Source organism: Scomber scombrus, chromosome 11 (assembly GCF_963691925.1).
Source record: "Scomber scombrus chromosome 11, fScoSco1.1, whole genome shotgun sequence".
Lineage (NCBI taxonomy): Eukaryota > Metazoa > Chordata > Actinopteri > Scombriformes > Scombridae > Scomber > Scomber scombrus.
Window position 1 is genome coordinate 25,045,005 of NC_084980.1, and position 12,810 is coordinate 25,057,814.

At 39.5% G+C, this 12,810-nt stretch overlaps 1 protein-coding gene across 1 annotated transcript in view; it reads left to right on the plus strand.

Moving 5' to 3' along the window:
- The window catches only part of ncstn (nicastrin), a 34,963-nt gene that overhangs the window by 710 nt on the left and 21,443 nt on the right, over positions 1-12,810 (plus strand). Inside the window, exons 2-7 of the mRNA XM_062428691.1 lie at positions 2,831-2,932; positions 3,531-3,654; positions 4,570-4,691; positions 5,506-5,651; positions 7,446-7,587; positions 7,796-7,908. Coding sequence (XP_062284675.1) covers positions 2,831-2,932; positions 3,531-3,654; positions 4,570-4,691; positions 5,506-5,651; positions 7,446-7,587; positions 7,796-7,908 — 749 coding nt within the window. The remainder of the gene's footprint in view (positions 1-2,830; positions 2,933-3,530; positions 3,655-4,569; positions 4,692-5,505; positions 5,652-7,445; positions 7,588-7,795; positions 7,909-12,810) is intronic.

Genomic DNA, 12,810 nt, shown 5'->3' on the forward strand with positions numbered 1-12,810 from the left:
TTCAACGCAAAAAACACAAGTGGTGAAACATAACCTAGGATACTTACTTGTGTACTGTATAAATGTAAAGGTACTTGCTTTTTACTTTCTACTCCACTACATTTATTTGAGCTTTAGTTACTTTTAAGATAAATATTTGACACAGTAGATAATATAACAGGCTTTTAAAGTATAGTACTTTGTTAAAAATGAAACCAGTGGTGTTTGGACGTCTTTAGAAAATGCAGTGTGTAGTCAGGCTCACTTTTCAGATGTCTGAGTTGTTAACAGCTCCATCAAATAGTGACCCCCCCCCTAAACTTCTCACATGGTTTCATTTCAATAAAAGTTTAAATGATCCAATATTTCAGCGAAATTCAAAGATTAGAGAAAAAAGAGCAAAAACTGAACCACATTTTTTTCTCTCCTCTCCCATTAATCATCACATGATCCCTCTCATTTATCCTGTGACCCTTTGGAGGGGCCCCACCCCTAGGTTGGGAACCACTGGACTAAACTAGCTAACTGTATATAAAGTAGTGTAAACTAGCTCCACCTCCAGCAGCTACAACAGTAACATGCTGCTCTAACACTGATGCTTCACTATTAATAATCTAATGATGTCATTTATAATAATATATCAGTCAGACGAACCAAACCACTACTTTTACTGTAATACTGCATACTACATCACTCATAATACTGCAGTACTTTTACTGTAATACTGCATACTACATCACTCATAATACTGCAGTACTTTTACTGTAATACTGCATACTACATCTACATAATACTGCAGTACTTTTACTGTAATACTGCATACTACATAACTCATAATACTGCAGTACTTTTACCGTAATACTTTTAACTACATCACTCATAATACTGCAGTACTTTTACTGTAATACTGCATACTACATCACTCATAATACTGCACTACTTTTACTGTAATACTGCATACTACATCACTCATAATACTGCAGTACTTTTACTGTAATACTGCATACTACATCACTCATAATACTGCAGTACTTTTACTTAAGTAGGATTTTTCATGTGAGACTTAAATTTATAATGGAGTAATATTTTTTACATTGTTGTATTTGTGTATTTTACTTATTTAAAAGATCTAAATACTGAATGATAAAATAATTGAATGCAGGCGAAGTCACTTTCTGAGTCCTGACAAATTCAGCATGCAAGTGATCCACCCAAACAGCACTTAGTCTGATTAATTACTACTTACTGTTTTTTACTGCTTTGTTCTGAATGCTGTGGTAGGAAATGCTCAGAAAAGGGAAAGGGGGGGATTCAATTTGAAAAGTGCTTTGTTTTCATATTTTCAACCAGGATGGATGACAGTTGTAACGGTGGCTGTTCAGGTGCTAAATCCTGACTTATTTTAATCCAATGCCATTTTAAAGGTGCGGTTTGTATGATTTAGTGGCATCTAACAGAGCAGACTTGGCAGAATTTTAATATAATATTCATATAAGCATGCTTTAGTTGGTGTATAATCACCTGAAAATAAGAAAAGTTGTTTTTTCATTATTTTTATAATAAGCCTTTTAGGTTCTCCTACACGTCTGAAAGAGAGGAGTGAAAGTGATGGATTACAATCTGCAACCTCACTGCTAGATGCCACTAAATCCTACAGGCTGCTCCTTTAAATTTCCAACATTTTGTATGGAGCTAGACATCATTTTATCTTCAGAAAAATGTTATTAATAGTATTTATTGAAGCTTATATCTTTATGGATCAAATAGTGGGGATACTATAATATAACATTCACAGACTTCTATCTGATGACTGAAATAACCTTATATTAGGAACACTTTGGCACTTTGCACCATAATCTTCTAAAAGTCCCTCTTCTGTTTGACTATAGGACAAAAGTATCACAAAAGGAGCTTCATTCACACCTGGAAAACTCTGTGGTCTTTTCATATAATTACAAAGACAGAAAGATGATGGATTTGAGAAATTGTCCTGCTTTGTTAAAGTTTTATTTATGGTACATTATTTCTATTTCACTTGCCCTTCTTTGCTGGCTGCCCAGCGACAAATGTGGAGTTAATAAGGCCATCTAGCATCTTGTTCAAGGACACTTCAGCTTTGCAGAACGACTGCAGCTGGGCTCCAATCCAGGGCTCGCTGATTAAGTGCCAGCGTTTCCGTGAACTCTACCCACCTCGGTGCTCTGGTTGTATGATACTTTTCCAAAGCAAAATTAGCTGAAGGACATAAAAACTGGACATCACAGGAATATCGGACACATCAAATCCACTTTTGAAGATTTAAACAATCAAATCTGATCCTCACAACTAAAGCTAAGAACGTGTATTTGGGTCAGTGACAAATAAGGGTTGGCAAGATGAGCAAAAATGTCTTGTATTTTAGTTTCTTCCCACAGGCCATTAGAATTATACATATGAATTAATCAATGCTGCTTTTATGTCTTTCTTAGTTTGGATTTTTTAAATAAAGTGTGTGTATGTCGTTTTATTTTTATTTATCTTTAGCACAAGGATCGTGAGTAACGCAATTTTGTTCCTCTATATGTAATTATTATATATATATATATATATATATAGGTGGACTGACAATAAACTTGAACTTGAACTTGAAATGTACAACAGCGTATTAGGGCCATATATGTAAAAATAAATAAATACTGACCTGGTATTCATAAATTTGAAGGAGGCATAATACACAGTAAGCGACGTCTCTCCAGTGTTGCAAAGTGAGAATATGTGATTTCTTTTTCTCGTAAATTTGCGACTTTGGTAATTTCTACCTCTACCTTTATTACCTTTTTGCAGTTTTTAACAGTGTTTCTTCCTCTTGCAGGTGTTGGCTGTAATTCAGTGGATAAGAAGATTTACGTGCATCTCAATTACACCGTCCCGTGTGTCCGACTGCTCAATGCATCTCATCAGATAGGCTGCCAGTGTGAGTAAAGCGACAGAGATTAAAAGTCACGGGTGTCTGTGATGCATCATGATGACAAGTTAAATTGCTGTTGCACATCTTAATTGTGGAGTGTGTGTCCTTAAGCCGTCCAAGTGTCTTTTTTTCACTTGGTTTTTTGTAGTAAAATACAACACAATCTAAAAGTATCTTCTCTGGAGTTTCTCCCTCCAGTTTTAATGAGGAAACTCTTCTCCTTTCTGTACCGCACTAATAAATTCAGTGGCTGTGAGGGTTAGAAATTAATTTTGAAAGGAGATGAAGAGAAGTTTGAGATGAAGAGGAGTTTGAGATGAAAGAGGTGTTGTCTGTGTTAAATATGAGTATCAAAAGATGCTCAAACACTTCTACTCTGCTGTCAAACCAAACCAAAAAAAACCTCCACCTGCTGCAGTTTTTGTCTTTGCTGCACCTCAACGTTTCATCCCAGAGTCTCTCCACGTTGTTTCTGACGGAGTTCAGACATGACGGACACACAGACAGCCCATCTCTCTCACTTGATCATTTTTAAATATCTGTTCCAGCTTTTGCACCGTATGTCACATTTGCTGATGTTTCGTTTCCTCTTTCGGATTTTCAGCCTCTATGTCAGGCGATGTGGGCGTGCTCCATGTACTCGAGTCCGAAGAAAACCTGGACTGGGTCCTGAACACTGGTCCCAATCCTCCTTATACAGTTATACTGGAGTCTCATCTGTTCACCAGGTACAGTTTATATCACATCACACCCTGCAGAGGGAGTACCTGAAGCTCCACTGCTGCTCACTTACTTTCATTTCTTTGACTTTATTTCACCACAGATGATCTGAATTATGAGGTTAAAAACATTTGACTTCTGCTAAAACCTTGACAACCAGAAGTTAACAAACAAAAGGATAAGCAGGGTTGGGAAGGTTACTTTGGAAATGTAATAGGTGACAGATTACTAGTTAAGCCATTTACTGATTTATAAGGGAGATCATTTCTTATAAAGCAACATTTATCTCTCATTTGAAAATGTATTCATTAGTTCATGTAGATTTTGGAATATAAAATGAAAAAAGTCAAATTCTAGCATGGGCTTAATTGGTACTGTGTCACCATCTAAGCCCACGTCATGATTTATTTACAAAATCTAAAAAAAATATTGATTTCAAAGAATTAAAAACTGCAATATAGGTATTCAGTAACATGTTAAATATTAAAAAATGAGAAATGATAATATACCTGAGTGTGATATTGATATTGCTCAGATTTTAAAGTTAAAAAATATATTACACAGTTGAACTGAGATAAATATTACACCCAAAATACTGAAATTGCTTCACAGTAGGTTTAGTGGGAGAAGTGCTGACTGTGCAGTCTGCCAGCTGCAGGAAGGAAGGACCTACGACATCGCTGCTTCACACACTTTGTAATCTACCTAAAAGTTTTTTGGCTTGTGTTTCAGTCAAAAAGTTTCAGTCTGTTTAAAGTAGCAGCTGTGTTTGTGATTGTCGCTGCAGATAAACTCGATCACTTTTAAAGTACTCGCTACATTTTGAAAAATGCTTCTTGAAACTTGAACCACATTTCAAAAGAAGTTGACTCATGTCTGACCTGTATTTGTATCCGTGTCACCTCCTCTGACCCGCCCGTCAGATCCATCATGATGAAGCTGAAGAACGGCGCCAGAAGGGTGTCGGGCGTCGCTGTCGTGGCGCTGAAAGCAAACCCAGCCGGGCCCTTCTCTCCACACACCACCTGTCCCAACGAGAACACAGGTGGGTGGAGGTTTGCATGCTAAGACGTGTCCCTCGGTGTGCAAGCAACAAGTTACACAGTTGAATTAGAAGTTTATGACTCTCAGTGGGGCGACAGAGCTGTAGGTTGGTTCAGTTTTCGTGTTCTGTGAGCAAATCCTGCAACTTTAGTGTGTCCCCAAATAACCATATCATACCTCAGTATATACGTGATGTCTTATAACTTTATATTTCTCATATATTAAGATAAATCCAAATCTTTCAAGCCTTTACTATTCTGAATTTTGTGGAAATCTGCACCCTTGATATCAGTGAATGTTCGTAGCTTTTGTGTATTTATATAACTCTTAAAAAGTGTGTTCAGGCAGTACACACTTCATGAGAGCCATCGTTAGTGTTGATTTGTTATACCTCATTATATACTTGATGTCTTATTTCTCACATATAAAGATAATTCCAAGGTTTCATGACCGTAGTGACTCCTAATATGAGTTTAATTTGCTGTGCAAGAGGCAAAAATAGCATGAGGCACACATTTAAAAATGTCTTGCATTGCCCTTTAAAAATAGATTTTATTCATTTATTTATAAGTTGAAAAATGTGTTTGTTTAAAACATGTAAAAGTCAAAGGAGGGGTATGTACTTTTTAATTTTTCAAGCCTCTACTATTCAGATTTTTGTGTAAATCTGGACCCTTTATCAGTGGATGTTTGTAGCTTTTGTGTTTATATATAAATCTAAAGAAATGTGTTGAGGAAGTACACACTTCATGAGAGTCCTCGTTAGTGTCACTGCTGCTGTTGCTGATTTGTCTCTTCTGTGTTTTCCCCCTCAGGCGTGTACACAGAGAAGTACGACCCAGCCATGGCTCACTGTAACGTGACAATGTGGAACCCCGAGGGGAACGGCCTGTCCTACGAGGAGTTCGACTTCCCCATCTTCTCCTTGAAAGACGACAACGACACTCAGGTCATACGGCAGGTAAAAAAACACGGCAGCAGAATCCAGCATTTCCCGTACATTTGTTTATTTGTGGCGGCTCTTCTCTCTCTCTCTGCGATATGTTCCCAAACAGACGCAGACGCACCTGCACCGACTCGTTCTGAACACAAACAGCCTCGAGTGTTTAACCCTGCAGTCACTTCATGCCAGCTACACTTGATAGGCGTGGTCGCACATCTCCACATCAAATATAAACTCTTAAAAATTGATTATGCGTGTAAATCACTTGGGAAAGTGGGCGACCATAGTCTGTTAAAACCAGAGACTTCATGGTGCATTCAGGTGCACCTTGTAAACTTGGGGAAAAAAATAGAAAATGGGGAAAGTTTCTATTAATTTCTCATTTTCCTTTGTTGAAATACAAATATCTGTCATTATTTTCTTGGTCTTTCACTACATATTTTTATATAGTTTATAGTTCATAATGTAATGTTTAATTTAGTCTTTTTTTTTCCTTTTCTCTTCTATTTTATTGTACTTGGCTAACTTGAAGACCTGCCTGGAGGCTACAGATGAAAACTAGCCTCTTATGGATAACTCTAAAATGTGAACTGTCCCTGCCAAATAAATCTTACATTAAACAAATAAATAATAGATTTAATAATATAGAATAGATAGAATAATAAAGTTCAATCTTTCCAATTCCATAAAATAATCAAATACAATTGTTAATAGCAATCAGCAAACTCAAACATATTTAGCTTTCTCTGTGATGACTTTTCATGATCCAGCATTTTTAATAATTAGATACTATAATAACAACATTATCCCTTTAATTCCTCTATAGGCACAATTTACAGTTTCTATTATAAAAATCTTATCAAATTGCAACAATCCCTCCACATGATCTGATTGTGTTACGCTTACAGTTACAGCATTGTTCAGCTTTTCTTGTCGCTGCACAAAATGGCTGTCACATTGGAGGGAGTTTTTGTGTGTTTTTTTCAGTTCCCTCTGGTTTTTGAGAATAGACATAATTTCCAAAACTGTGCGGATACAACACAATCTGATCCTCTGAGTCCCCAGTGGCAGTCGAGATTAGGACCGGAGCCAAGAAATGTGTGAAAGCAGCACTTCTTTTTCCTCTCCCTCTCTCTCTTTCTCTAAAGCCGACATGTTGCGGCACATTACCCATCAGATGATTTGTCAAAACCCACAAATCATTAGCTGCTTTTCAACTATTTCATGTGACAAAAACACAAGGATCATATTCCCGTGTCTTTAGACTGTCCTCGTCTGATGCAGCGCTGGTGGGCATACAGTGCTTTTTTTTCCTTTTTACTTCATCGGGGCTTCATGTTTCACAGATTAGAGCTGACGTCGCTGAACCTGCTGAGTTCAACATGACCTGTGACTTTCAGTTTTGTTTTATCTCAGCTTTTTAGTTTGAGCGTTGCTGATAATAATCGTGGACTGCGGCTTGAAAGTTGGCTTTTGTTGCTCTGTGAAAGGCTGTGTCGGTTTCTTTTATGACTTGAGGTTGTGTTTATGTTAAGGTTTACTGGTATGTGTATATATGGTTGCTGCCTGCTCTATAAACTGAAATTTGCTAGTTTAACCCTTACTGCAGCTACTGATAAAGTGATAAATTCAGTCTACAACCTGGTAGTTAAAGTTTATTCAAGCGGTGTATATATTCTAACTTCCATTAAGGATTGAAAAAAATGTTTAAATTCACCAAAAAAACCCTAATGTTTTCTGTCTCTATAGACCTAAACTCACACATTTAAAGAGATATCCATTACATGTGTGAATGCTTTCCTCCTTTCACAGTGTTACTTTGACCATAACCGCTTTAACGGCAGCGGTCCGCAGTACCCGCTGTGCGCCATGCAGCTCTACTCCCACATGTCCGCCGTCACCGACACGGCCACCTGCATGAGGAGGAACGACATCAACTTCAGCATCAGCCCAGGTATTTACACAACATGACTAGATATCCACACACAACAGGTTTTTTATATAATGTAAAAGGGGTTAATATGTGAAAATAAATGTATGAATAACTTGCATACATTCTTTTTTTACTTACGTTTATTGGGGTGAAAACAATCAACTTAAACACTAGAAAATAGACTTTTAACCTGCGTCCATGTTCGGGCTTGTTCTGTGTCTCCTTGCAGAGATGGTGTGTGACCCGCTGGGCGACTACAACGTTTGGGCCGCCACCAAACCTCTCAACAACACAGCCAAGGGACACAAGATGGGGGAGAGTGTGGTCATAGCAGCGGCAAGGGTGAGCACCGTCTTCTTCTTCTACGTTAAAGGGATCCGAGTCCCCGCAGATCCTTAAAGTAAAAAAATAATCAGTATATAATGAAACTAATCATTAGCTGCAGTCCTATATAAATTACTTCAAATTGAGCTCCATTTCAACCCACTACAGTAAAATCCTGATTTTGCATTATTGTTATTATTATATGTCTCAGCAATGGTATTAAAGTACTTAAAGAGGTATTAAAAAGGTCTTAAATGTCATTAAATGTGCAGATACCCTGAGGGGATAAAAGCAGCTCATACCAACATTACACTACAGTACAACAGTACATGTGTTATTCAGACTCACATGTGCGTTCATGGAAAACTGTTGACATTTCTCCAGCCAATGATCTGCAGTGATCTCACTCACTGTGACAGATGTCTGGTCTCAGAGTCACGTCAAAGTGAAGTCTGGCTTTGTATTTTATGTCATGTGATGTTATAGTCATGTTACTGATAGTTTTTGTTTTCTTTGCCTCTTCTGTTATCACTTCTCTGGTCTTGGTGTTATTGAAAATAACAGCTATGAGAACCAAACACATGTCAAGGCTGTTACGGTTAAATCAAGCCATATTTAGGGCCCAAGCACTACAGGTGCGAAGGCCCTATTGTAATCGTAGTGATTATTATTAGGGCCCGAGCACTGACAAGTCAGTGAGGGACCTATTGCTTTTGCCAAGATTCTTATTATTAGGGCCCGAGCACTGACAAGTCAGTGAGGGACCTATTGCTATTGCCAAGATTCTTATTATTATTTTTCACGCTCTTTGTCCGCCACTTTGAGCGCATTTTTGGTGGCCTAAACATACATGAAAACTCAGGAAATTCTGCACACACGTCGCAGCTGGTGAAAATTTATTTAATTTAACGTGATTGGACGCAAGCGTGGTAAGGGGACTCGCTAGCGCCCCCACACGTCGGGTCATGTGACCACAAATCCTCTCGGATCGGCATGAAATTTAAATGTCATAGGTCTCATCGGATCATTGGGAAATTAATTTTGTGGAATTTTTTTACCAAACAGGAAGTTGACCACGCGGCGTGGCGTGCACCGATTTTCATTTTTCGAACACCGCTTTGAGGACTTTATGATGTTCACAGAATCATGAAACCTGCCACGTAGGTTTCAAATCATGAGCTCTTTCATCTGATACCACATTTGCCCAATATTTTGCCCCAGCAGCTCAGTAGCGCCCCCTAATGCCTTTTCCCACTTAGGATGTACTGACAAACTCTAAAACTCACCAAATTAGACACACTCATCAAGACTCACAAATATTATTTTTTGGTATAACCGCAACCTTTTAAGTGCCAAGATGACTCTACAGCGCCCCCTATAACATTAAAAGTTGAAGCCCCGCCTTCTACATACACGTACATGAACGAAATTTAGGATTCATATATATCATGACCAGACGCACAAAAAAGCCTCTTGGACCCATACCCTAAGTCCAACAGGAAGTCGGCCATCTTGGATCACAGGTGCATTTTTTCCGCCATTTTCCCCATTTCCAGGCCTCGCACTTTAACAAACTCCTCCTACAGTTTTGACTCCAGAGACTTCAGATTGGAACTGTATCATCCTCAGACCTTGATTATGTAAACTTGATGACAGATTTTACGTACGTTATACCAGGTGGGTGTGGCAGTCGTTTGTTTGTATAAACAAACAACTCCTTATAACTCCTCCATACATTGTCGGATGTTAATACATGCACTGCGTAAAATGTCACACCTGGTGACGCCGTTTCAATTTCAACATCATTGGGGGTGGGTGTGGCAAGTGGTCTCCATAGCGCCCCCTAACAGCAGGTCATGTGACCACTAACTTTGTCTGATCTTAGTGAAATTTACAGGACTCATAGCACTCATTTTTCAAAATTTTCGCTCTAACAGGAAGTCGGTTATTGTGCATTTCCTGCGTCAATTTTCCCATTTTCCCACTGCGTTTAGAGGACTTTCCCGTCTTCACATAATCACCAAATTGCCCACATAGGTTCACACTCAGGAGCACTTTAATTTGAGACCATAACTGCCCCTGGGCGTGGCACAACAGCTCACTAGCGCCCCCTAATGCCTTTATCCATTTTGTACATTTCCACAAACTCCTACACTCACCAAATTGTACACATACGTCAACAGTCACACATATTGACTACTGACAAAGTTTGGGATTTTTAAGTGAGAAGATGACTCCACAGCGCCCCCTGGAAGATTTCAAAGTTTAAGCCCCGCCTACCACATTAACATAGAGAAATGAAATCGACACGGCCTATGTATTATGTCCAGACGCACAAAAAAGCCTCTTGGACCCATACCCTAAGTCCAACAGGAAGTCGGCCATCCAGGCTAAAATGTTCAATCTGGATGATTTTTATTATTATTATAGCTTTAGGCCTTTTTGACAGGCTAAACATGCCCCAAAACTCACCAAAACTTGCAATCATGTCCGATCCGCCCCAAATTTGCTATTTTAAATATCACGGAAATGGCTGACGCAAAAATGGATTAATAGCGCCCCCTAGAAAATTTTAAAAATCAAGCCCCTTGACTCAGATTGACGTAGACAAACAAAATTCGGGAAACACATGTATCGTGTAAAGACGCACTAAAAAGCCCCTTGGACCCATACCCTAAGTCCAACAGGAAGTCGGCCATCCAGGCAAACATGCTCAATGTTGATGATTTTTGGCCCTTCACCCACATTCCTTTGTGCTGAGAAGTCACCCAGACTCATTTGTGGTCTTAGTTTGCCATCTAGTGGAGACATTAACCCCATCACACAATGTACCATTAAAGCAGCAGGAGCAAAGACCTTTACGTGGCTGCTGTCAATGCCCTGCGACTGCGACAAGCACTGACATTCCTGCGTATGAAGATCTCTACCTGCGCGCCCTCCCCTGGTGGATGAACCATCAACCTCTCATAACTCCTTCATGCTTTGTCCAATTCACTCCAAATTTCACATGACTGATGAGTGGCCGCCCTGAACACACCAGACCACACCAGACCATATGTGTAACTACCTGTGACGTAGACAAACGAAATTCGGCACACATATGTCTCATCTAAGGACGCACAAAAAAGTCTCTTGGACCCATATCCCAACTAGGCAAAATGGCTCAATAGCGCCCCCTACAATATTAAAAAATCAAGCCCCTCGACTCAGATTGACGTAGACAAACGAAATTCGGTACACATATGTATCGTGTAAAGACGCACTAAAAAGTCTCTTGGACCCATATCCCCACTAGGCAAAATGGCTCAATAGCGCCCCCTAACGTAAATAAAAATGTGAGAGATTGACGTACTTGAACGAAATTTGGAAGATATATGTATCATGTCCAGACGCACAAAAAAGTCTAGGGGTCCCATGACGTCACTCCAACAGGAAGTCGGCCATTTTGAAAAATATGTGCGATTTTGGCGATTTCCATACATCGTACTTTTCCGAACTTGTCCTAGGGATTTTATACGACCGACTTCAAATTCACTCAGAAACATCTTGAGACATTGGAGATGAAAAGTTATCAAAACCTTTCTGATTAGGGATTCGGTTTTGGCGTGGCGGCGCCGACAATTTCCTTCACCATTTGATCCTTCGCCAAAAAGCAGGAAGTCCTTATAACTCCTACAGACATCGTCCGATCTACACCAAATTAATCACGCATGTAGAAGGTCCCGCCCTGAACACGTATATGCATCAATACTGTGTTAGCTCCATAGCGCCACCTACTGGATACAATAGCGCACCCTAGAAAATCAAAACAAAATTGAGCCCCTCAACTCAGATTGACATAGATAAACGAAATTCGGTACACATATGTATCATGTAAAGACGCACAAAAAAGTCTCTTGGACCCATAGCCTCACCCCAATAGGAAGTCGTCCATTTTGAAAAATATGTGCGATTTGGGCGATTTCCACGCCTCGCATTTGAACGAACTCCTCCTAGAGATTTAATCTGACCGACTTTAAATTCACTCAGAAACATCTTCAGACATTGGAGATGAAAAGTTATCAAAAATCTTTTTGATTACTGGTTTGGTTGCTTCGTGGCGATGTGAGGAATTTTGCCGTTTCGCCATTTAACAGGAACTGCTGGCCAAATGGGGGTACTGCACCCCGTAGAAGATTAAGGAAATTGAGCCCCTCCCTCCAGAGTGACGTAGACAAACAAAATTCGGTACACATATGTATCGTGTAAAGACGCACTGAAAAGTCTCTTGGACCCATATCCTCACTAGGCAAAATGGCTCAATAGCGCCCCCTAGAATATTAAAATAATTGAGCCCCTTGACACAGTTTGACGTAGACAAACGAAATTCGGTACACATATGTATCGTGTAAAGACGCACTAAAAAGTCTCTTGGAACCATACCCTCACTCCAACAGGAAGTCGGCCATTTTGAAACAAACTTGCCAATTTCGTGCCATTTTGGTGTTTTCCACGCATCGTATTTGAACGAACTCCTCCTACAGATATAATCTGACCGACTTCAAATTCACTCAGAAACATCTTGAGACATTGGAGATGAAAAGTTATCAAAAACTTTCTGATTAGGGATTCGGTTGCTTCGTGGCGATGTGAGGAATTTTGCCTTTCGCCATTTAACAGGAACTGCTGGCCAAATGGGGGTACTGCACCCCGTAGAAGATTAAGGAAATTGAGCCCCTCCCTCCAGATTGACGTGGACAAACGAAATTCGGCACACATATGTATCATGTAAAGACGCACTAAAAGGTCTCTTGGACCCATATCCTCACTCCAACAGGAATTCGGCCATTTTGAATTAAACTTACTTTAAACAGACATGTTCCAAACTGCACCAAATGTCTCATGGTTGATGAGTCCCATCCTGAACACATTTATGCTTCA